Source organism: Coregonus lavaretus, assembly GCF_964263955.1.
Source record: "Coregonus lavaretus genome assembly, chromosome: 29".
In the NCBI taxonomy this organism is placed as follows: Eukaryota; Metazoa; Chordata; class Actinopteri; order Salmoniformes; family Salmonidae; genus Coregonus; species Coregonus lavaretus.
In genome coordinates this window covers 31369637-31396518 of record NC_140016.1, presented here as the reverse complement: position 1 = coordinate 31396518, position 26882 = coordinate 31369637, and the positions used below count along the sequence as shown (strand labels likewise).

General features: G+C 42.0%; 1 protein-coding gene across 1 annotated transcript in view; it reads right to left on the bottom strand.

Moving 5' to 3' along the window:
* The window catches only part of LOC311104782 (rap guanine nucleotide exchange factor 2-like), a 139872-nt gene that overhangs the window by 88462 nt on the left and 24528 nt on the right, over nt 1-26882 (bottom strand). The window contains exon 2 of the mRNA XM_084146696.1: nt 1555-1625. Coding sequence (XP_084002822.1) covers nt 1555-1625 — 71 coding nt within the window. The remainder of the gene's footprint in view (nt 1-1554; nt 1626-26882) is intronic.

Genomic DNA, 26882 nt, shown 5'->3' with positions numbered 1-26882 from the left:
TGAGGTCGGGTGATTGTGGAGGCCAGGTCATCTGATAGAGCACTCCATCACTCTCCATCTTGGTAAAATAGCCCTTACACAGCCTGGAGGTGTGTTGGGTAATTCTCCTGTTGAAAAACACATGAGAGTCCCACTAAGTGCAAACCAGATGGGATGGCGTATCGCTGCAGAATGCTGTGGTAGCCATGCTGGTTAAGTGTGCCTTGCATTCTAAATAAATCACTGACAGTGTCACCAGCAAAGCAACCCCACACCATCACACCACCTCCTCCATGCTTCACGGTGGGAACCACACATGCGGAGATCATCTGTTCACCTACTCTGCGTCTCACAAAGACACGGCGGTGGAACCAAAAATCTCAAATTTGGACTCATCAGATCAAAAGGACAGATTTCCACCGGTCTAATGTCCATTGCTCGTGTTTCTTGGCCCAAGCAAGTATCTTCTTCTTATTGGTGTCCTTTAGTATAGTAGTGGTTTCTTTGCAGCAATTCGACCATGAAGGCCTGATTCACACAGTCTCCTCTGAACAGTTGATGTTGAGATCTCTATTACTTGAACTCTGTGAAGCATTTATTTGGGCTGCAATTTCTGAGGCTGGTAACTCTAATGAACTTATCATCTGCAGCAGAGTTAACTGTGGCTCTTCCATTGCTGTGGCGGCCCTCATGAGAGCCAGTTTCATCATAGCGCTTGATGGGTTTTGCGACTGCACTTGAAGAAACTTTTTTTGGTTTTTGACTGACCTTCATGTCTTAAAGTAATGATGGACTGTCATTTCTGTTTGCTTATTTGAGCTGTTTGTGCCATAATATGGACTTGGTCTTTTACCAAATAGGGCTATCTTCTGTATCCCCCCTACCTTGTCACAACACAACTGATTGGCTCAAACGCATTAAGAAGGAAAGAAATTCCACAAATTAACTTTTAACAAGGCACACATGTTAATTGAAATGCATTCCAGGTGACTACCTCATGAAGCTGGTTGGGAGAATGCTAATATTAATAATAATAATAATAATAATAATAATAAGCCATTTAGAGTGTGCAAAGCTTTCATCAAGGCAAAGGGTGGCTACTTTGAAGAATCTCAAATATAAAATATATTTTGATTTGTTTAACACTTTTTTGGTTACTACATGATTCCATATGTGTTATTTCATAGTTTTGATGTCTTCACTATTATTCTACAATGTAGAAAATAGTAAAAGTAAAGAAAAACCCTGGAATGAGTAGGTGTGTCCAAACTTTTGACTGGTACTGTATGTAAATAAGGTATTTCTGTTTTTGTTTTTTTATAGGTATGTGAAAATTTCTAAAAACCTATTTTTTCTTTTTTATTATGGGGTATTGTGTGTAGATTGATGAGGGGAAAAAAATATTTCATAAATTTTAGAATAAGGCTGTAACGTAACAAAATGTGGGAAAAGGGAAGGGGTCTGAATACTTTCCGAATGCACTGTAACAATTAATTAATTAGCTATTCATGTGTGAATAAATGTTTGTTAACTTCAACTCAAGTGATCAATGTGAATCAATGGGGGAGCTCTCACCTCAGCTGGTGTTCTCTGAGGTTAGAAAGGGCCTCCATCCCGTGCAGATAGGAGTAGACTATCTCCAGGTCCTGTGGAAAGAGAGGAGACGGTCAGTTATTAGCAGTTGCATTTTAACATTTAGAATCATTCAAGGTAGTATAGCAGATTTTACCGCGTGTATGAATATCGTGGAAAAAAGGTCAGCCATGACAGACATGAAAAATCAGCAGTTCTATGCGCCCACAATTTTTTATGGACATTACTGTCCCTCTCACATAGGTCTTTGGACTAAATATGAGGGAGTGGTTATAGAAAGGCAGGGGAATAGTTGCCTACTGCTTGGGGAAAAGACGAGAGGTACCACTACAAACTCCCTATTCAGTGTCCAATTGAAGTCTCAGGTTGAGCCTTGGTCGTAGAGCTGGGCGATCTGAAAATAAATCCATATCACCATAAATTGCCTGAATTTATGCAATAATGATAAATAGAACGATATGTTTATAACATATATATATATATATTTTTTTTTAAAGCATTTTGGGAACTAAATTTTTTATTTTTTTTGATGATCCTTGAAACTACCACTACACTGAACAAATATATAAACGCAACATGCAACCATTCTAACGATTTTACTGAGTTACAGTTCATATAAGGAAGTCAGTCAATTGAAATAAATTCATTAGGCCCTAATCTATGGATTTCACATGACTGGGCAGGGGCGCAGCCATGGGTGGGCCTGGGAGGGCATAGGCCACTCCCACTGGGGAGCCAGGCCCAGCCAATCAGAATGAGTTTTTTTTTTACAGACAAAAGGGCATTATTACAGACAGAAGTACTCCTCAGTTTCATTAGCTATTTGGGTGGCTGGTCTCAGACGATCCCGCAGGTGAAGAAGCCAGATGTGAAGGTCCTGGGCTGGCGTCGTTACACATGGTCTGCAGTTGTGAGACCGGTTGGTCATACTGCCAAATTCTCTAAAACGACGATGGAGGCGGCTTACAGTAGAGAAATTAACATTCAATTCTCTGGCAACAGCTCTGGTGGACTTTCCTGCAGTCAGCATGCCAATTGCACGCTCCCTCAAAACTTGAGACATCTGTGGCATTGTGTTGTGTGACAAAACTGCACATTTTAGAGTTGCCTTTTATTGTCCCCAGCACAAGGTGCACCTGTGTAATAACCATTCTGTTTAATCAGCTTATTGATATGCCACACCTGTCAGGTGGATGGATTATCTTGGCAAAGGAGAAACGCTCGCTAACAGGGATCTAAACTAATTTGTGCACAAAATTGGAGATAAATAAGCTTGTTGTGCGTACGGAAAATATCTGGGATCTTTTATTTCAGTGCATGAAACCAACACATTACATGTTGCATTTATATTTTTGTTCAGTATAGTTTGATGGTTGCAGCCATCCATTGCCCCATTAACAATCACCCATATTAGCAAACTTATTTCATTTCAAACTTCACATTTCTCTAGTATAGGCTACTTATTGTAATGAACGATATCGGCAAAATGCCTGAGATAAGTAACCGGTATGGTCGGTGTCTATAATGTTCAGTTTATCGTCCAGGCTCTACTTGGTCGGTTGCACTCTTCCAAGATGGAGGTGAAACAAAGTGCCCATGCAGTCCACACAGCATAGCCACTGTGCGTGGGTGCTCACTGGAGCAGTGTGCAGAGGGTATTGAGTCTGTGTGTCTGTGTGTCTGTGTGTGTGTGTGTGTGTGTATATAGAGTCCATTGAAAGTGAAGGATGGGGTATTGGGGGGGGGGGGGGGGGGAACAAGAGAGGGTCTGTGTTTTGACAGAGGTCCCACTCTTCAGCCACCAGCCAGCCCATGTGACACAGCCCTGGGGCCCTGGCGACGCAAAACTCTTCCTGCCTGCCAGACATCCTGCCCCTTCCTAATGCACAGGAGCAGAAGCACATGTACACACAGACATAGATAAACACACACATACATGGAAAGACAGAGGTACAGACACATTTAGGCCTAGACACAGACACACCTCAGCCATTCTGGGCAACATAGTACCCCTTCACAGAAACCCAGAAAAAAATGTCTGAGAAGCACGTAATCTAATAAATATTTATTTTAGAGACCAAAAAAAAAAAAAACAGGACGGGTGGTGCTTCCCTTCATTTGTCTTGACTTTGTCAGCTGACACCATGTTCTGGGCTCTGAGACCGTCTGACACCAAGGGGGAAGGAATGGAGGAGTCAACAGGTTTGAAGCAACTCCGGTTAGAGGTCAAAGATTGAGAAAGGAGGGGGAATGTTTGGTTAAAATGACCCATGGGTCGCACCAACTAAACACCTACCAAAGCGTGAGTTACTTCAAACACAAATCATAGATCAAACACAAGATGTACAGATCAAAGCTGAAATCTGATCTTTTGCAAGTTGTTATTAGAACAATTGCACATTTGAATGTGTGCATGTTGAACAGAAAAGGCCTATTGGGTATTATGCAAAGTTGGATTTGCAGATAGGGTATCAAAGATAAGCCCTATATCCCCTCAAAATACACAGCATGCATGCAATACAAAACACGGTTTAGACAATTTGGTTGAATTAGAACTAAAAAACTAGGTTGGTCTTCAAAGCTCCATAGACTGGGTTACTTCACCCCATGTTACATCATACAGTGATTTCCCCAGCCTAATTGAAGCCTTATGTTATGAAATTGCCTACTGTTTTGTTCACTGTGTAGGCCTGAGAATTCCGCATGGAGACCGTCTGGGCTCTGGCGCCATCTACTGTAAAAGCACAGGATAGGCCATTTCATTTGGGATTTACCGTAATAAAATAGTACAGTACATTGAAACAAATCATCCAGCAAGCTGATATATCAATATAAATTGATAACACCAAAGATGTATTGAAATATCCTTATTGGCCCTGTGTAGCTCAGTTGGTAGAGCATGGCGTTTGCAACGCCAAGGTTGTGGGTTCGTTTCCCATGGGAGGCCAGTATGAAAATGTATGCACTCACTAACTGTAAGTCGCTCTGGATAAGAGCGTCTGCTAAATGACTAAAATGTAAAATGTAAATAGCGGTTGTCTCTAGGGCAGCAAGTAGCCTAGTGGTTAGAGTGTTTGGCCGGTAAGCGAAAGGTTGCTGGTTCAAATACCTGAGCCGACATGGTAAAAAAGTATTTATTTGTGTCCTTGAGCAAGGCACTTAACCCTAATTTGCTCCAGGGGCGCCGTACTACTATGGCTGACCCTTTTTACAACAACACATTTCACTGCAGGTTTAGCAAAACAATCGCCACCTAATTTATAAAAATAATCATGTGGTAAGCCTACTTTGCAGTTAACATTTAATTAAGGTTTTTGGGGAAGGTCTTTGTCTACCCACAAGACGGTTACCATTAGCATCGCTAACTGGCTACATACAGAGTGATAGACAAACGCGAGCACCAAAAAGACAGACGGGGGTAAAAATTGCTGGAAATTAATTGGCAGATAGCGTTACATTTGGATTTTTAAGCCAATAGTAGCTAACCAGGGCTCACGATACCTGTTGGAGACCCTGAGCTACATTATTGGGGACTATAGGGGAAACACAGAACATTGAACATTCTGATTCACAGTGGTGTAAAGTACTTAAGTAAAAATACTTTGACGTACTACTTAAGTAGTTTTTTGGGGTATCTGTACTTTACTATTTATATTTTTGACAACCTTTACTTTTTTACTTTTAGACTTTTACTCAAGTAGTGTTTTACTGGGTGACTTTCACTTGAGTAAATGTATAGATACCTTAATAGAAAATGACTCAAGTATGACAATTGAGTACTTTTTCCACCACTGTTGATTCACATGGGAGGCACAGGCCCTGTTGAAAGCTTAAGTGACATCCTTCAGTCTTCCCTTCCCTTCCTTTTTGGGTGACCCGACCAAATTCACATAGAAATGTAAGTTATAGATATGTCATTCTCATTGAAAGCAAAACTAAGAAGCGGTATATATGTTCTATGTGCGCTATTTCTATGCTTCCCAGTATTACATTAAATTTTTACATCTTTTACTTTTGTTTTTTTGTAAATCAGTTTCAAACAGCTGAAAATACAATATTTTTGGTTATAGAAAATACATTTCACAGCGGTTTAGATGGTACAATGATTCTCTACACTATACTTGCATGTTTTGTCACATAAACTGAAGTTAGTCCAACTATTAGTCTCCAGAGTGGCGCAGTGGTATAAGGCACTGCATCGCTGTGCCACTAGAGATCCTGGTTCGAATCCATGGGGCGGCGCACAATTGGCCCAGGGTAGGGGAGGGAATGGCCGGCAGGGATGTAGCTCAGTTGGTAGAGCATGGCGTTTGTAACGCCAGGGTTGTGGGTTCGATTCCCACGGGGGGCCAGTATGAAAAAAAATAAAAATATATGTATGCACTAACTGTAAGTCGCTCTGGATAAGAGTTAAATGACTAAAATGTAACTGTAAAATGTATTAGAATTTTAACAACCAGGCCTAATCACAGATTTGAGAGGTTGGGTAGGTGAACCCACTAAGGTGGAAACCTTGCTTTGACTTATCCAATCACATACAGTAACAGCGACTATAACGTCAAGGAAGGGTGGTAAGAAGGATTCAAAACACTAGAGCACAAGTCCAATAGGCCCATTGACACAGAGAACTAGACCTTACCAAGAACGACCACTAGGTGGCATGCTACTGTCGGTTTTCCTATAAACACAGTGTGGGAAACAGCGCCACCACTCAGGAGCTCCAGTGAGAGAGACAAATATTCGTAACCATCAATTGTGGCTTCTGTCTTAAATATTTCAAATTGTCTCTTGAGATTGGCTCCATGGAAAGAATGCGAGGGACCCCATCTTTCCACTCCCTCTCGCTCCCATGCACTTTCATTTTCCGGTTTGTGTTTTTACATCGGATAATGTTTGAGACGTTGGGGCCGACTGCAAAAACACGGAGAGAGGATATCTCTAAGTTCATCTTGTATCATATATTCAAAGCAATGATACACTCTGTATGAGAGCGGGATGAGAGTGAAGCAATGTAAAGTAAGATGTGTGTATGTGTGTGTGTGCAAGAGAGAGAGAGACAGCGAGAGAGAGAGACAGCGAGAGAGAGACGGCGAGACAGCGAGAGAGAGAGAGACAGCGAGAGAGAGAGAGAGAGAGAGAGAGAGAGAGAGAGAGAGAGAGAGAGAGAGAGAGAGAGAGAGAAAAAGCTCGGGCAAGCGTGTGATGGGTTTATTAATAAAAGTGCTATTTCAAGCACAAATCAGGTTGTCAGGAATTGCGACAAAGGTCTAGCCTATGATTTCACCCTAAGAGTAGGCTATAGCCTAACAATTACACCATGTTTCCTCTAGGCTTTGGTGTTGTTGAAATTACATCCATCTTATATTCATTTCCTGACCGAGTACAAAAGCCTTTCACAGACACTGACATGGTTATGATCCAGAGCGGGGCAACTCTGGACAGATCAAAAGGAGGTGGGCCAAGCTGCTTCAAATTACTAGGCTACCAGAGCTCCAACAGCATAACATCCCACCGCTGTCACCAACTGTAAATTCCAGGTTTTCATTTCAAAAGTGATCCTTCCAGGAACCCCGGTGGACCCCTCCAGGAGCCAAATAAACCAGGCCACCATGACTTGCTGTTGTTGTTAAGACATTACTTAGGATTCCTTCAAAGCTGCTTGTACAAAAGGTACTCATTCTGACCCTTTGCATTTTTGAAATTCCAGATTCATAATATTCTACATTTTACATTTTAGTCATTTAGCAGACGCTCTTATCCAGAGCAACTTACAGTTAGTGAGTGCATACATTTTTCATACTGCCCCCCCCCCCCCCCCCCGTGGGAAACGAACCCGCAACCCTGGCGTTGCAAACGCCATGCTCTACAAACTGACCTACACGGGGCCCCTAGTCTTTATGGGGTCTGGGACATTTTGCTCTGATATCAAACCATCCACTTTCTAGCCATTTCCTTAATGAAACCAGATATGTTAGGGGGATATAATGTTTCACCACACCTCTGGGTCCAAGTCAGACAGTAGCAGTGCACCGTACCATAATGTAGGCAAACTATCAGAGGTATTTCCTCCCAGGAGGACATTAGGGCATTAGCTAACAATGATAGCCTTGTGTTCCCTGTTTTGGGGGCCAAACACAATATGACTGAGGCTGCCTCTCCAGTCTCCATTCTCTATGGGTTGTTATGCAACTCCAACTCTGTGTTGAGCGACATGACAATTAGTTGGGCAGACAGAATTCAAGGAGGAAGTGGCAATGTTTAGCTAAACAATGCACGTCCACTGACATCCTACCTCACCCAATGCATGTTGGATTGGATTGAAGTTATGAGGAGAACTAGGCCTATACAGTGAGGGAAAAAAGTAATTGATCCGCTGCTGATTTTGTACGTTTGCCCACTGACAAAGACATGATCAGTCCATAATTTTAATGGTAGGTTTATTTCAACAGTGAGAGACAGAATAACAAAGAAATCCAGAAAAACGCATGTCAAAAATATTATACATTGATTTGCATTTTAATTAGGGAAATAAGTATTTGACCCCTCTGCAAAACATGACTTAGTACTTGGTGGCAAAACCCATGTTGGCAATCAGAGGTCAGACGTTTCTTGTAGTTGGCCACCAGGTTTGCACACATCTCAGGAGGGATTTTGTCCCACTCCCACTTTGCAGATCTTCTCCAAGTCATTAAGGTTTCGAGCCTGATGTTTGGCAACTCTAACCATAAGCCCCCTAATGTGCATCTTCATGAGCCACTCCTTTGTTGCCTTGGCCGTGTGTTTTGGGTCATTGTCATGCTGGAATACCCCCTGGCTGAGGGAAGGAGGTTCTCACCAAAGATTTGACGGTACATGGCCCCGTCCATCGTCCCTTTGATGTGGTGAAGTTGTCCTGTCCCCTTAGCAGAAAAACACCCCCAACGCATAATGTTTCCACCTCCATGTTTGACGGTGGGGATGGTGTTCTTGGGGTCATAGGCAGCATTCCTCCTCCTCCAAACACGGCGAGTTGAGTTGATGCCAAAGAGCTCAATTTTGGTCTCATCTGACCACAACACTTTCACCCAGTTCTCCTCTGAATCATTCAGATGTTCATTGGCAAACTTCAGACGGGCCTGTATATGTGCTTTCTTGAGCAGGGGGACCTTGCGGGCGCTGCAGGATTTCAGTCCTTCACGGCATAGTGTGTTACCAATTGTTTTCTTGGTGACTATGGTCCCAGCTGCCTTGAGATCATTGACAAGATCCTGCCGTGTAGTTCTGGGCTGATTCCTCACCGTTCTCATGATCATTGCATCTCCACGAGGTGAGATCTTGCATGGAGCCCCGAGGGAGATTGACAGTTCTTTTGTGTTCCATTTGCGAATAGTCGTCACCTTCTCACCAAGCTGCTTGGCGATGGTCTTGTAGCCCATTCCAGCCTTGTGTAGGTCTACAATCTTGTCCCTAACATCCTTGGAGAGCTCTTTGGTCTTGGCCATGGTGGAGAGTTTGGAATCTGATTGATTGATTGCTTCTGTGGACAGGTGTCTTTTATACAGGTAACAAACTGAAATTAGGAGCACTCCTTTTAAGAGTGTGCTCCTAATTTCAGCTCGTTACCTGTATAAAAGACACCTGGGAGCCAGAAATCTTTCTGATTGAGAGGGGGGTCAAATACTTATTTCCCCTCATTAAAATGCAAATCAATTTATAATATTTTTGACATGCGTTTTTCTGGATTATTTTGTTGTTATTCTGTCTCTGTTCAAATAAACCTACTATTAAAATTATAGACTGATCAATTCTTTGTCAGTGGGCAAATGTACAAAATCAGCAGGAGATCAAATACTTTTTCCATCACTGTAACAGTCGAGGGTGAAGAATTTACAACCTTTTCATCACATATTTTAGAGATTCCAGAAAGCAATCCTCCACTCGCTCCCTTTCACTTTCAATAAAATGGGAAGGGACACTGGAACAACACAGCATCATCTGAATTCTAAAATGGCAGCCACTTACAGTGGGGAGAACAATTATTTGATACACTGCCGATTTTGCAGGTTTTCCTACTTACAAAGCATGTAGAGGTCTGTAATTTTTATCATAGGTACACTTCAAATGTGAGAGACGGAATCTAAAAAAATCCAGAAAATCAAATTGTATGATTTTTAAGTAATTAATTTGCATTTTATTGCATGACATAAGTATTTGATCACCTACCAACCAGTAAGAATTCCGGCTCTCACAGACCTGTTAGTTTTTCTTTAAGAAGCCCTCCTGTTCTCCACTCATTACCTGTATTAACTGCACCTGTTTGAACTCGTTACCTGTATAAAAGACACCTGTCCACACACTCAAAACAGACTCCAACCTCTCCACAATGGCCAAGACCAGAGAGCTGTGTAAGGACATCAGGGATAAAATTGTAGACCCGCACAAGGCTGGGATGGGCTACAGGACAATAGGCAAGCAGCTTGGTGAGAAGGCAACAACTGTTGACGCAATTTTTAGAAAATGGAAGAAGTTCAAGATGACGGTCAATCACCCTCTGTCTGGGGCTCCATGCAAGATCTCACCTCGTGGGGCATCAATGATCATGAAGAAGGTGAGGGATCAGCCCAGAACTACACGGCAGGACCTGGTCAATGACCTGAAGAGAGCTGGGACCACAGTCTCAAAGAAAACCATTAGTAACACACTACGCCGTCATTGATTAAAATCCTGCAGCGCACGAAAGGTCCCCCTGCTCAAGCCAGCGCATGTCCAGGCCCGTCTGAATTTTGCCAATGACCATCTGGATGATCCAGAGGAGGAATGGGAGAAGGTCATGTGGTCTGATGAGACAAAAATTGAGCTTTTTGGTCTAAACTCCACTCGCCGTGTTTGCAGGAAGAAGAAGGATGAGTACAACTCCAAGAACACCATCCCAACCGTGAAGCATGGAGGTGGAAACATCATTCTTTAGGGGTGCTTTTCTGCAAAGGGGACAGGATGACTGCACCGTATTGAGGGGAGGATGGATGGGGCCATGTATCGCAAGATCTTGGCCAACAACCTCCTTCCCTCAGTAAGAGCATTGAAGATGGGTCGTGGCTGGGTCTTCCAGCATGACAACGACCCGAAACACACAGCCAGGGTACCTAAGGAGTGGCTCCGTAAGAAGCATCTCAAGGTCCTGGGGTGGCCTAGCCAGTCTCCAGACCTGAACCCAATAGAAAATCTTTGGAGGGAGCTGAAAGTCCGTATTGCCCAGCGACAGCTCCGAAACCTGAAGGATCTTGAGAAGGTCTGTATGGAGGAGTTGGCCAAAATCCCTGCTGCAGTGTGTGCAAACCTGGTCAAGACCTACTGGAAACGTATGATATCTGTAATTGCAAACAAAGGTTTCTGTACCAAATATTAAGTTCTGCTTTTCTGATGTATCAAATACTTATGTCATGCAATCAAATGCAAATTAATTACTTAAAAATCATACAATGTGATTTTCTGGATTTTTGTTTTAGATTCCGTCTCTCACAGTTTAAGTGTACCTATGATAAAAATTACAGACCTCTACATGCTTTGTAAGTAGGAAAACCTGCAAAATCGGCAGTGTATCAAATACTTGTTCTCCCCACTGTATCTCGAAACCACTGCTGTGTCTGCTAACAAGAGGGAGCTTTCATTGTCCTCTGCCTTCATTGGCCTGGATTAATTTGGGTCGGGGTGAATGCAGAACCCCCTGCATCTTATCACACTGATACTGTAGATAAAACATCAAGGGTGGGGTCACAACCTTAAAAGACAATGAGGCCCTGTGGGGAAGGTAAAGGTGGACATCACCTCCAAAGAGGACAGTACAAGTCTGCTGACCAAGACCTTCTTAAACCTCATTGGCTTAGCCTAAGATACTGCCAATGTTGTGGTATATTTAAGCAATAAGGCACAAGGGGGTGTGGTATATGGCCAATATACCATGGCTAAGGGCTGTTCTTAGGCACAACGCATCACGGCGTGCCTGTACACAACCCTTAGCCGTGGTATATTGGCCATATACCACAAACCCCCGAGGTGCCTTATTGCTATTATAAACTGGTTACCAACGTAATTAGAGCAGTAAAAATAAATGTTTTGATATACCACGGCTGTCAGCCAATCAGAATTCAGGGCTCGAACCACCCACTTTATAATAGCCTATATATTATAATGATACAATATTTATGAGTGTTTTGTGAGAATTTGTAATGTGTAACATGTTCGATTTTCTGTTTGGTGCCATGAGACAGGCAGTAGTTAATATGCGATCTTTGGTTCCCACAGTATATTACAATTATATGATGTTATTTGGACATAAAAGGGATGAGTGTAATGAGCATTTCAATGGGTGCACTGACCTCACAAAGGGAAGTAAATCAATGATATGAGCTATGTAGGCATTATGTAAAACAGTGTTACCATAATAACCTCAATCATTCTGCTGTAAGCCCTGATCCAATGCATCGTAGCATAGATATTTTAAAGATCTGACAGTCAACGGGATTCACCTCTATAGCAGATCAGTGATCACCTTGAAGGAAAGAAGTATGGATGTATTTTAAAAGTATATCAGGAGACATTCACTCATAAATACTGGCCATAAGTGACAGAGAGATATGCCAAAAGTGAGGCCACCTGTGCTGAGGCATGGGTCTGTCACTGATGAGACTGGTTCTCTGCTCCATCAACACAATGTAGGGCGCCTTAAAATCGGGGCCACGTTGCACAGAGAGGATTTGTTATGGTTCTTTTTCGGAGAAAAGCACAAATTAATCCCCCGCGACTCGAAGCAGAGCCGACCTAGATTCACAACAATTGCTCACTTGTCAGCGACTGAGGGTGATGATTTCCCCATATCTTCAGAGTTTTTTTGGGGGGGGGGGGAGGGGGGGGAGCTAACACTGAGCAATGAGACTCGTGGCAGCGAGTTCAAAGCTCAACCTAGTGACCGGTGATGCAGTGGAACGAAAAAAGAAAGAGGGGAAAAAAACACTATCATCAGTCTGATTGCCACCATTTTGAATTCCGACCTTTATCCTTTACCCCGTTGGGCCTTTTTTAACAGGGTAGTCCATCCCACCAGGCCGAGTCAAGGTGTCAATGGATCCCCTTACCGTGACAGTAGAGGGGTCATCTTGTGTGTCAGCCAGGGTTGAGGCCTGCATTCCTCAGATGACACTGCCAAAATAATGTCTCTGTGTCCACACAAATAACACACTAGGCCTATGCTATTCCCCCGCCACTCCTTAACCTATGGAAGGAATGACATGCCGGGAGGAAGAGGCATCTACAGTGGCTTGCAAAAGTATTCAGCCCCCTTCGTGTTTTTCCTATTTTGTTGCATTATAACCTGTAATTTAAATGGATTTTTATTTGGATTTCATGTAATGGACATACAAAAAAATAGTCAAAATTGGTGAAGTAAAATGAAAAAAATAAATTTTTTCAAAAAATTCTAAAAAATACATTACGGAAAAGTAGTGCATGCATATGTATTCACCTCCTTTGCTATGAAGCCCCTAAATAAGATCTGGTGCAACCAATTACCTTCAGAAGTCACATAATTAGTTAAATAAAGTCCACCTGTGTGCAAAGTTTCACATGATCTGTCACATGATCTCAGCATATATACACACCTGTTCTGAAAGGCCCCAGAGTCTGCAACACCACTAAGCAAGGGGCATCACCAAGCAAGCGGCACCATGAAGACCAAGGAGCTCTCCAAACAGGTCAGGGACAAAGTTTTGGAGAAGTACAGATCAAGGTTGGGTTATAAAAAAAGATCTGACAAAAATATATGACACGTTGAACATCCCACGGAGCACCATTAAATCCATTATTAAAAAATTGAAAGAATATGGCACCACAACAAACCTGCCAAGAGAGGACCGCCCACCAAAACTCACAGACCAGGCAAGGAGGGCATTAATAAGAGAGGCAACAAAGAGACCAAAGATAACCCTGAAGGAGCTGCAAAGCTCCACTGCGGAGATTGGAGTATCTGTCCATAGGACCACTTTAAGCCGTACACTCCACAGAGCTTGGCTTTACGGAAGAGTGGCCAGACAAAAGCCATTGCTTAAAGGAAAAAATAAGCAAACACGTTTGATGTTCACCAAAAGGCATGTGGGAGACTCCCCAAACATATGGAAGAAGGTACTCTGGTCAGATGAGCCTAAAATTGAGCTTTCTGGCCATCAAGGAAAATGCTATGTCTGGCGCAAACCCACCACCTTTCATCAGCCCGAGAACACCATTTTTTTGTTTTTCACCGGCAGGGACTGGGAAACTGGTCAGAATTGAAGGAATGATGGATGGTGATTTGAGACTGGGACGATTTGAGGTTCACCTTCCAGCAGGACAATGACCCTAAGCATACTGCTAAAGCAACACTCGAGTGGTTTAAGGGGAAACATTAAAATGTCTTTGAATGGCCTAGTCAAAGCCCAGACCTCAATCCAATTGAGAATCTGTGGTATGACTTAAAGATTGCTGTACATCAGCAGAACCCATCCAACTTGAAGGAGCTGGAGCAGTTTTGCAGGCAACAAAATAGGAAAAATGCCATTTGTTACAACAGGTCTGGTGCCTCCTGGGGCTTGCCAGAGACAACTCACTCACTGTCAAGTCTAATAGTCAGTGTTATTAGCCATCAGTGAAAATAACTAAAATGGCCAAACATGCCCATATGCTCCACATACATCTTTAAAAAAGGCATATTCTGCAATATGTCCTGCTGTACAATGGTCATTTATATTAATGCCATTGGGCTGAAACACATAAGAAAAAAATAAGTGGCTTTAATGTAATGTAATCAGTATTTAGCAAAAGGCAGCAGACTGGGGTTAGGGTATGAGTGTATAATGAGAGGCAGGGGACAGTGAGTCAGTCAGACAGACAGAGGTGAAGGTCACCAGGTCAGTGTTTCCTACAGTGCATTATGTGCAAATGGCATTTACAAGGTTTATACTGTGGGTTCAGCACAAACACGCCACAGCCCTCTGTCAGTGTGCCAAGCTGGAGTCATGAGGCCCCCAGCCCATTCAAAAGAGCAAGGATAGCAACTTATTCCAAATGTTGCAGAAGATGTACACACCTCAGGCAGGCTGGCCCATGACGCTTGTGCAAGTGTGTGTCATTTACATTTACATTTTAGTCATTTAGCAGACGCTCTTATCCAGAGAGACTTACAGTTAGTGAGTGCATACATTTTTCATACTGGTCCCCGTGGGAATCAAACCCACAACCCTGGCTTTGCAAGCGCCATGCTCTACCAACTGAGCTACAGGAGGCCTGTCATTGTGGAAGCTACATCATTAATGTGTGCAGTGTGTGAGTGTGTGTGTGCGCATATTCCTGTGAAGGGACATTGGCTGCCGTCCTTGAATCTCTATTGACAAAGAGTGTGGGGCCTGAGGAGTATTTTTATCAATTGCCTTGTGCGAGCCAGGCAGCAAGTGGAGCCTTTATGTAGGAGCGCAAGGTCACAGTGGAGCTGGGCGCTACACACCGTTTCAGTGAGTGTCCTGGCCAAGAGACAGCCAACTGCGTTGTTTTCAAAACTCCATGTGCGTTACACTATGGTAGGAATGTTGGTGTGGGCCAACACTTTCCCCCCTGGTGCACTCTTAAAATGATTTGCTAAATAATTGGAGGTTGGCACCAACACACACTTCACAGAGCTAAGTAGCTAGTAGCTGCATTAGCAGGGTTGTGCTAGCTAACTCCAACAAGCTAAGGTAAGAGAGCAAATCAGATGCTAACTCGTCACGTCAAACATACTGGAAATTGGAAATACTAATCGTTAATTTCAAGAATACCCAATCTCTAGCAGTGCTTCACAACCTGTTTGTGTTAATGGTGGGAGGAGGGGTTTGTGGCTTTCCGTAACAGGAATCAGGGAGGCATGTGAATGAGCTTAGCACCCTCCAATTCAGCTGCCAGGATAAAGCCTTTAAGAACAAAAGCGGAGTGAGATTCTTTAAGCATGTAAATAGTATGCATGCTGCTACGCTAAAATGAGTGGTCTGTGGTATGTAGTGAATCACACTTTGGACTACCTTTTCATATTTCTTAAATCAGGTTTGAGCTGTAAATCAAAATTGGCTACTCTGCATTCTAAATAGCAATTTACAAGTAGGAATCTTCAATGCATTTATTCATAAGATATAGACAAATGGGGCCAATAGGGTGTGCAGGACTTGATTGATGACCATTGGTGACCACTGCACTAGCTATCATGGTAATGCTTGCGCACTGCTAATATTCTATGTAAGCATCACAAAAGGACCAGGAAAGGTACAATTCACCGTTACACTGCATTCATTCATCAAAGAGAATGGAAAACCATGGAGGTAGAAAAGGACACAAAAATTACATGTTTGGAAGCATTGAATATTCATATTAGCTGTAGGGTGGTTCGGTGAACACGGCTGTTGAAGCAGTCTTTCAGGCCTCGTCACATAAGGAGGTAATTATTAGGGATTACATCTGTTGGTTATGGGCAGGGTGAGAGGGTGCAGAGTTAAAAACATTGTGCTTAGTTACTGATCGTAATCCCCCAAACTAAATTAGTGAACAATAAATGGGGCCCGTTTCTAAGGCAACAGCCCATTTTCTCTCAGTGCTTGCCATGTCAAAATGGAGGAAGAGGGCAACTGACCTCCCAACTGTCCGCTTTGAGTCGCCACGTCTGACCAGCACTGATTTAGTATGTGTGTGTACGTGTGTTTGTCCATGGCTGCATTAATCTCATTCTTATGGGACCGCAACCTCATTACCTATAGCAGCTTTAGTATTAATACCTGGCTGTAGTCAATACTACCTAAATGGGACTGAATTCATATCTCACGATCATAAAGATCATGCTCTCATAATAACAAGATAACAATAAGCTGCTGAGGTAAAAATAACCAGAGAAGCTTCAGTTATCAACACGGCGCACTTGTTTATGTGTAACAATCTGATGGTAAGATGGATTCAACTGTTAACTAAACTGTAAAATAGAAGCTATGCTGACAGGTAGTGAGTGCAATCATTTTCATATTTGTTAGTACTGGTCCCCCGTGGGAATCGGACCCACAACCCTGGCGTTGCAAGTACCATGCTCTACCAACTGAGCCACACGGGACCATCTATCCATCTCTCATACCCTCAGGCAGACAACTAGGGGATAGGAACTTTAAATGAGACCGGAGGTCTGCCTGTGCTGGCATAACGGTAATAACTTCCAGTTTTGCGTATTCGGCGAAACATTCCTTAGGCTTCATGGTGGGGAAATTTGCACATTTTATACTGCAAAAAACCTTCTATTGGGGATAGTGGCATTTTTGCAAAGGTTGTCTTCAGCATAGAGGAATATTTTGCATAAGTAGGCTAGTTCTTTTTGTAAGAGCTACTATTACTGAATTATTATTACTGAAAACAGCAAAGACAATTCCATGTACAATATCATCAGGTACTCATAAAACTCATAAGCCATCATTTCTTGTTCAGAAAGCTAAATTCAGCCAACATTATTGTTGTCTTTTTGTTTCTCCACAAACTACAGCCCCCCTGGCAAAACCCAAGCAACTGATATCTTTTGAATAATTTATGTGGTAAATAAACATGTATGCATAATTCATGAGCATGTTCACCTTTCCTCAGAGTGGATCCTCAGAGAGGTAATAAAGATGGCAGCGGTAGTCCTGTTTGTGAGTAAACATTTCAATGTTATTTGGGGGGAATGTCGGGAAACAGAAATGCTAAGCCTATGTATAGACAATGGAATTATGGGGATGGGGAGTGGGGGGCTGGTATGATTGTTGGGGGGTTGTAACATCAGTGAAAAGAGTGTCCATGTTGAATAATGCAGGGTGTGAACCAATCATTGAATATCAGATTATGCATTGTGAGGACACGACATTGTAGCCCTGCTATGCCTCTGGGTGCGAAAGAGCCAATCTGTCCACGCTAAATGAGCATTAGATTGCCCACAGGTCTTCAGTCTGGTGTTATTTTAACGTTATCCACACAACATTAGTCAAGCGACATCAATACAGGAACTCAACAATTATCTAATTAGCACTGCATTTTATGCTCTGACAGGGCGTGAGTTGTGGCAGGTAGCTTAGTGGTTAAGAGCGTTGTTTCAGTAACCGAAAGGTCGCTGGTTCTAATCCCCGAGACGACTAGGTGAAAAATCTGTCGATGTGCCGTTGAGCAAGGCACTTAACCCTAATTGCTCCTGTAAGTCGCTCTGGATAAGAGCGTCTGCTAAATGACCAATACATACAATACATTGTGTGTGTAACTAAAGATCACAATTATGTAAGCATGGTAGGGCTGTCCAAAAATATATATAATATTGGTCGACAGAGTTGTCTGTTCTTTCGAACAATCGACCAAGTGACCAATAGGGCCTGACGTATAGCATATCATAATCACATCAATACATTCGTTATAACAAACTCCAAACACCGTAACACGTGACAGAAAAAATGATGCAGAGGACGTGACAAATGAAATCGAAATGGGGGAATGTTTACTGGTTGTGGAATAAATTTGACTAGTTGTGGAAAATACTGGAGATCAAGAAAAATAAGTTAAGGAGCAAGAGCTGCATGCATATTGTGTGTGCCTAACAGGTGCTGTTAGATTACAATATAATTTTTCTGACTGTTTGGAACACTAAATAAATTATAAGCGTAGAACAGAGATTTTTTTTTTTTAAGTCTTTATTACAGCACAGACTAAAAGCAGTCACATTAATTAATGAGTACAATTACCGAAATGGAACGGTTTATTTATTGTTTACACTAATTATTTAAGGGTCGCTTTGTTATTTGATTGCATTTCAAATCATGAATGACTCCTATGTTGTGTTATGACATGAACGAATAAATGATTGATTGATAGAGTACTGTAGCCTATATAATAAGTTTTGAAATATAGGTCTAAGTAAGTTACGTATTAAGACTAAACAGGATGCGCTCTTAGGTCTACAGCTCGTTAGTGGTTATACAAGGCTGCTATACTAAGCCTACTAATGATAATGAGATTACTTATTATTATAAAAATAATAATAATAATGATGATCATAAAAATAGTAATAACAATAAGAAGATCAAGAAAAAGGAGGGTTAATATTATAATAAATATAATTTCTGACAATTTGGAACAGTGTAAACCACACTAAATAAATTATAAGTAATACCAGAGAGGCTGTTCTAACGGGGAAAAAAAGTGTTAAGCCTTTATTACAGCATAGCAAAGATGAAAAACAGTCGAATTTGTGAAATTGTTTATCCGACATGTGGTTGTGTGAGGCTTGGTGCTCACGGAATCAGTAGGCTATTAAACAAACACTCAAACAGGCAACATAAGCAGGATCTCTCTTCTTTCTGTAGATATACAGTACATGGATGATTTATAAAGCCAGGCCCATTTAACAGTTAGGCTATTGATTATAGACCTAATTAAATTGGGGTTTCCTCTCTCCTCAGCAGCAAGGGCTGTTTTCTTGTCTCCTAACTCCACTGCTGCCTCCACCATATTTTTCTCAACACCAATATGGTGGTTAACTTTGCTATTACACACATACAGTGTCTTGCAAAAATATTCATCACCCTTGGCGTTTTTCCTATTTTGTTGCATTACAACCTGTAATTTAAATGACCTGCACAAGGCTGGGATGGGCTACAGGACAATAGGCAAGCAGCTTGGTGAGAAGGCAACAACTGTTGGCGCAATTATTAGGAAATTGAAGAAGTTCAAGATGACGGTCAATCACCCTCATTCTGGGGCTCCATGCAATATCTCACCTCGTGGGGCATCAATGATCATGAGGAAGGTGAGGGATCAGCCCAGAACTACACGGCAGGACCTGGTCAATGACCTGAAGAGAGCTGGGACCAAAGTCTCAAAGAAAACCATTAGTAACACACTACGCCGTCATGGATTAAAATCCTGCAGCGCACACAAGGTCCCCCTGCTCAAGCCAGCGCATGTCCTGGCCCATCTGAAGTTTGCCAATGACCATCTGGATGATCCAGAGGAGGAATGGGAGAAGGTCATGTGGTCTGATGAGACAAAAATAGAGCTTTTTGGTCTAAACTCCACTCGCTGTGTTTGGAGGAAGAAGAAGGATGAGTACAACTCCAAGAACACCATCCCAACCGTGAAGCATGGAGGTGGAAACATCATTCTTTGGGGATGCTTTTCTGCAAGGGGACAGGACAACTACACCGTATTGAGGGGAGGATGGATGGGGCATGTATCGCGAGATCTTGGCCAACAACCTCCTTCCCTCAGTAAGAGCATTGAAGATGGGTCGTGGCTGGTCTTCCAGCATGACAACGACCCGAAACACACAGCCAGGGCAACTAAGGAGTGGCTCCGTAAGAAGCATCTCAAGGTCCTGGAGTGGCCTAGCCAGTCTCCAGACCTGAACCCAATAGAAAATCTTTGGAGGGAGCTGAAAGTCCGTATTGCCCAGCGACAGCCCCGAAACCTGAAGGATCTGGAGAAGGTCTGTATGGAGGAGTGGGCCAAAATCCCTACTGCAGTGTGTGCAAACCTGGCCAAGACCTACAGGAAACGTATGATCTCTGTAATTGCAAACAAAGGTTTCTGTACAAAATATAAAGCTTTTCTGATGTATCAAATAATTATGTCATGCAATAAAATGCAAATTAATTACTTAAAAATCATACAATGTGATTTTACAGACCTCTACATGCTTTGTAAGTAGGAAAACCTGCAAAATCGGCAGTGTATCAAATACTTGTTCTCCCCACTGTATGTATTCACCCCCTTTGCTATGAAGCCCCTAAATAAGATCTGGAGTAACCAATTACCTTCAGAAGTCACATAATTAGTTAAATAAAGTCCACCTGTTTGCAATCTAAGTGTCACATGATCTGTCACATGATCTCAGTGTATATACACCTGTTCTGAAAGGCCCCAGAGTCTGCAACACCACTAAGCAAGGGGCACCACCAAGCAAGCGGCACCATGAAGACCAAGGAGCTCTCCAAACAGGTCAGGGACACATTTGTGGAGAAGGGATGGATTATAAAAAAATATCTGAAACGTTGAACATCCCACGGAGCACCATTAAATCCATTATAAAAAAAAATGGAAAGAATATGGCACCACAACAAACCTGCCAAGAGAGGGCCGCCCACCAAAACTCACAGACCAGGCAATAATAAGAGAGGCAACAAAGAGACAAAAGATAACCCTGAAGGAGCTGCAAAGCTCCACAGCAGAGATTGGAGTATCTGTCCATAGGACCACTTTAAGCCGTACACTCCACAGAGCTGGGCTTTATGGAAGAGTGGCCAGAAAAAAGCCATTGCTTAAAGAAAAAAATAAGCAAACACGTTTGGCATGTGGGAGACTCCCCAAACATACAGAAGAAGGTACTCTGGTCAGATGAGACTAAAATTGAGCTTTTTGGCCATCAAGGGAAACGCTATGTCTGGCGCAAACCCACCACCTTTCATCAGCCCGAGAACACCATCCCAACATTGAAGCAAGGTGGTAGCAGCATCATGCTGTGGGGATGTTTTTCCATCGGCAGGGACTAGGAAACTGGTCAGAATTGACTGGGACGGAGGTTCACCTTCCAGCAGGACAATGACCCTAAGCATACTGCTAAAGCAACACTCGAGTGGTTTAAGGGGAAACATTTAAATGTCTTCGAATGGCCTAGTCAAAGCCCAGACCTCAATCCAATTGAGAATCTGTGGTATGACTTAAAGATTGCTGTACACCAGCAGAACCCATCCAACTTGAAGGAGCTGGAGCAGTTTTGCCTTGAAGAATGGGCAAAAGTCCCAGTGGCTAGATGTGCCAAGCTTATAGAGACATTGTTGTTTCACAATAAAACATATTTTGCATCTTCAAAGTGGTAGACATGTTGTGTAAATAAAATGATACAAACCCCCCCAAAATCCATTTTAATTCCAGGTTGTAAGGCAACAAAATAGGAAAAATGCCAAGGGGGGTGAATACTTTCGCAAGCCACTGTAGCAACATGGTCTAGGATAAGACGCCAATTCAAACGCAGTAGAACAACAGCCTATCAACCAAACAATCGACCAGTTGACTAAATGGGGTCAGCCCTAATGGTTAGACATGGCAATATTTAAAAAGTACAGTTATCTGTGAATTAGCCAATAAAAACCTAGTCCAAACTAGTCCAAAAAAGTAACCTCAACTAACTGACAGCAAGCTATTAAAACATTTTTAAAAATCAGTACAAAGGTGCTACACAAGGATATGAGTGTTGCCCAAACCCCAATGACTTCACCACACAGCCTCCAAGTTCAACCATTCTGACAGCAATCACCATGACTAGCAGCAAACTGACTCAAATTCAAACAATTGCATGACTCTTCCTAGCAACTTCTCACCAGTCTCTAGCCACAATTTCTGTGACCACAGAGATACCATTAACCTTATAGCCAACCAGAACTTTATCCACAACCTTTTATCATGATTCATAACTGCAACACAACTGTTGCCCAACCCTATAACCTTACCACAATGGTCCATTATGGATTTAAACGTGGACTCTGAACACTTGTTTAAAAAAAAAAAGATCATTCAGCACTGTCATTCAACCATGTCATAGCAGGTCCGAGCTGGGAACAAAGCCAACTGCCCGGCCAAATAAAATCCGCTCCATTTCACCCAAACAAAGCCTTCAAAGAAAGGTGCAGGGTAACCGTCACAAAGTTACCCAACATCCCATAAAGATAAATTCATGCTAATCCACCCCAAAATGAAGCAAACTGGGTAGAATGATACAATAACTAAGGTGAATTTGTACTCAAATCTATCTGACCAAACAAATTATATGCTGTATGGGGTCAAACATGCACAAAAAAATCCTATTAAATATACAAACATGGGCGGGCTGGGCCAAGGTCGTGAATCAGAACTAGTTGGGATGAAAATAATGAAAAGGTCAGGTCTGGGTTCTACTGGGCTTCGATACAGTGCTGTTGTGACTGAATGCATTTCGGCCATTCTCTCCGCTCCTGTGGCCATTAATCCTCAACCTATCCTCCAGTGCATATTTTCAGGCCTCCACTTGGGTATTTATGGAATCCAAAAATCAATCTCCTTACTCCGTGCAATTTCTCCACTCACCATTCTCTGAAATGCAATTCCAGCCATGTGTTATGATGATATCTTGCCCCAGCTGCTAGAGAACAACCAGTAAAACCAGCTTCGCTATGATCATGGCTTTCGTTAGGGGGGAATATTTTGGGCCCCAAGGGCATAAAAACTCTCTCCCCTTGCCAGATGGACATGGAATTGTAGGGGGTAGAAAATCTAAGGTGGCAAATTGTGACATCTTCAGATTGATGAGAGGCGAGCTCTTCTCTCATCTCGTTGATGGGTTGTCAATGACAGGGGGGCTTCAGATATCCTTTATGATATGCAGGTCGACAGAGATGGGCCTGCTCACAACTGATCATTTCTATCATTTAGAGAAGGAATGCATCCCTCTCCCAAATCACTCCGCCTCTATACACACTAGGGCTGACCCCATTTAGTCGACTGGTCGATTATTTGGTCGATAGGCTGTTGGTCGACCAAGATTTCTTTAGACGAGCAGTAGCAAAAAAATTATAAAAAATCATGGTGTAAAAGACTGTCTGGTGTAAAAGACTGTCTGATTGGCTCCTGTCTGAGTGGACTGATCCATTGTGGAGGCCGTTGGGATGGCAAAGTCCATCAGTCTAAGACGTGCTACTGAAATTGTATATGATTATATAATGTTAGAACAATAGTGCAACACAAATAAAAATATTATTTTATAACAAATGTGCTTTCTCCCACGTTAGATAGCGGTCGCTGTCCGCGGATCTAAAACACATCAGTTCGCTGTTTATTTGGTGCCTTTTCCTAGACCATGTTGCTATGTGCATAATAGCAAAGTTAGCCAGCATATTGGTGTTGAGAACAATGCGGCAGAGGCAGCAGCAGAGTTAGGAGATGAGAAAAACAGCCCTTGCCTTAATTGTCTAAGAAAGGTGAGGAGGAAAACCCAACTTAATTAGGTCTATAAATTAATAGCCTAACCAAGCCTCACACAACAATTTCACAAATTCGGCTGTTTTTCCATCTTTGCTATGCTGTAATAAATGTTTTACACTTTTTCATTAGACCAGCCTCTGGTATTAATTATCATTTATTTAGTGTTGTTTACACTGTTCCACATTGTCCGAATTTTATTTCTTTATAATAATAATAATAATAATAATAATAATAATAATAATAATAATAATAACCCTCCTTTTTTCTTGATCTCATTATTATTACTATTATTATTGTGATCATCATTATAATAATAAGTAATGTCATTATCATTAGTAGGCTTAGTATAGTAGCCTTGTATAACCACCATCGATCGAGCTGTAGGCCTAAGAACGCATCCTGTTTATTCTTAATACTGTAACTTACTTAGGCCTATATTTCAATACGTAGGCTACTGTATCAATCATTTATTTGTTAATGTCATCACACAGCATACGAGTCATTCATGATGTGAAATGCAATTAAGCATTTTAGTTTTAATATAAAATAAAGTGACCATTGAATAATTAGTGTAAACAATTATTCTCTTGTTAACTTTGCTATTATGCACATAGCAACATGGTCTAGGAAAAGGCGCCAATTCAACAGCGCACTGATTCAGAACCGCGGACAGCGACCGCTATCCAACGCGGGAGAAAGCGCATTTGTTATAAAGTAATATAATTTGTATTTGTGTTGCACCATTGTTCTTACATAATATAACCATATACAATTCCAGTAGCACATGTCTTCGACTGATGGCCTGTGCCATCCCAACAGCCTACACAATGGAGCAGTCCACTCAGACAGGCGCGAATCAGACAGGTGTCTTGTACACCATGACTGCCAGGCTTTGCCCTGTCACATTAAGTACCATTTTGTGACCGTAGGACTATTTCAGGCATAATCCCCTACGTTTAATGAACTTAATTAACCTAAGCTAGTTTGCATCCGGTAATTTGCATATTACCTACCGACCACCACAGAGCTTTTAACCAGGTCAGTCACAGTCTAGTGGTGGACAGTCTAGTGAATTATTTATTACGTGGGAGTAACCCAATTTGCAGACCAGGGAGAAAAGAAAAAAACATTGCGTACTTTGTCAAGTTCCTTGAAGTGAGACATGATACAAGGGGACAATTGTGTGGTGTCAGTTGGTGGTTGGATGTAGTCCTGGGGGCTTTATTTAGTATGCTAAAGCAGCAGCAGCTCTTCCTGGGGTCCACACAAAACATGACATAATACATAACATCAATAGACAAGAACAGCTCAAGGACTGAACTACAGTCCCATTGGGTAACTATAATGACTTGAAGTGTGGCCTAATATCAGTTTTGTTTGCTGTGCTCTGACACCACTTTAAAGACACAGTATCATGTGGTTTCTAAGACCATTTTGTTTTAATTGATCAATGTCAATTTGTTGGATTTAAATCAGTGTTTCACCTTGGTATTGTCTTCATGCTTGTGCACATGGGTAGCCTATTACAAAGGCCATGTTGTGGTAGAGGGTATGTCCGTAATGTGTTTGGTCTATGGCCCACCTGAGGTTAATTAGCGCTATGACTCACTCAGCTTGCTGACATGGCACAATATTCACATTATAGGCTACTTTTTATACACTACCTGCTTTGAGGATAATGTGTTTGTCTTCACAATCAGCAGTGATTTATTTTTTGCTCACAGTTTTTTTGGACTAAATGAGAACTTAAGAGCATTATGTTAATCAGGACTATAATTGATTGTAATTGGAGAGAAAGACGACAGCCATTTATGCATGCCTCCCCATTGGACCTGGCACTGTGAGTCCCAACCAGCAAGTGTGGGCCCAAAACAATGGCCTCCTGTTGAAACCAACTTCTGCTTGTCAAAAACCATCATGATCAGGGTAATTACATTGTCGCAACACTGGTAGTAACGGTTTTACCCAGCTACCACCAACTGTGGTTGTACCCATGCCAAACATCATTTTTTTTAAACACACATAGCCTAGGCCAGGGGTCGGCAACTTTTGGTTTTGGCCCTCCAAAGCATTTAGTAAAAAATAATACTAATTCAAATTACCAGAAATAAAATGATTTATTCTGGAAATCTGTTCACAAGTATTTCCACAAATAAAAAAAGAGACGTGATTGTGTCTCAATGTAATTAAGTTATGAAATTGTTGTTACATTCAAATACAATCTCTTTTTGGGCTTAGTTGGGGTCAATTTGCAGTGTACAAATGATTATTATTGTAATTTTCCCGCCCCTGGCCATCCACGCCGACAACAATTGGCACGCGGCTGAATCTAGGTTGCCTACATCTGTCCTTGGCCTGCTCAACCTGTAAAGCTTAGATTGGTTGTAAAAAAAAATAAGAGTCTAGTACATTTTCAGCAACGCCCATTGAAATGGATTCCTCTACACCAGCAGAATTCACCAATATCCACAGTCTTCATTTTCCAAATCCACTAAACTCTGAGAATTACCCTCAAATGAAAGATCTAACTTCTTCATTTTTCTAACATGATTAGGCTGGATGAGTAGTGCTTAAGGAAGCCTACTGGATGAGTAGTGCTTAAGGAAGTTCCGTCAGATCACAATAGTGAAATGTATTCCACCATGTTTCTTTTGTAAAACAACATCCTCAGGATGTAGCTTGAAATATCACCGTCTGTAGTTCGGGGCCCTATTTTGAGGCGCTAGGGCCTTAGATGGGATAAGGCTACTCTTTAAACAGGAAATATAGGAACATTAAAAGGCTAGCTGGGTTAGCCAACTAGGTCTGTTGGATAAACACTGATTTCAAATTTCCAAGAGCAAGGCTTTTTCTAAACAGTTGCATAATGATACACATTTTGTATTTTGGCCAATGTAATTGCTAATGTTTATTACCACTGTTGATTTGTAGTGGCCTTCCTACTAAGTACTAAACAACAGATGCAGTCATGTTATATGCCTTCATTAATTGTGGCACTAAAATGGGCAATTTTACCTGTGCCAGGAAGCCACACTGAAATAACCTAAATAAGTATTAAATGTCTCTTGGTCATGGCAGCTCCTGTATCCACCTCAATGACACTTGCACTTTAACCAAATACACCATCAGCATACAATGAGGAACGTTTTTAAAAGACTGGGAACAAAAGTGCCATTGCCCCTTTATACTGACAATACATAGTAGGTGACAATTATACCCTCGGGTAGAGAGGTGAGAGACAGGAGACTGGTGAGAGATCCAGCTCCATTACCGCT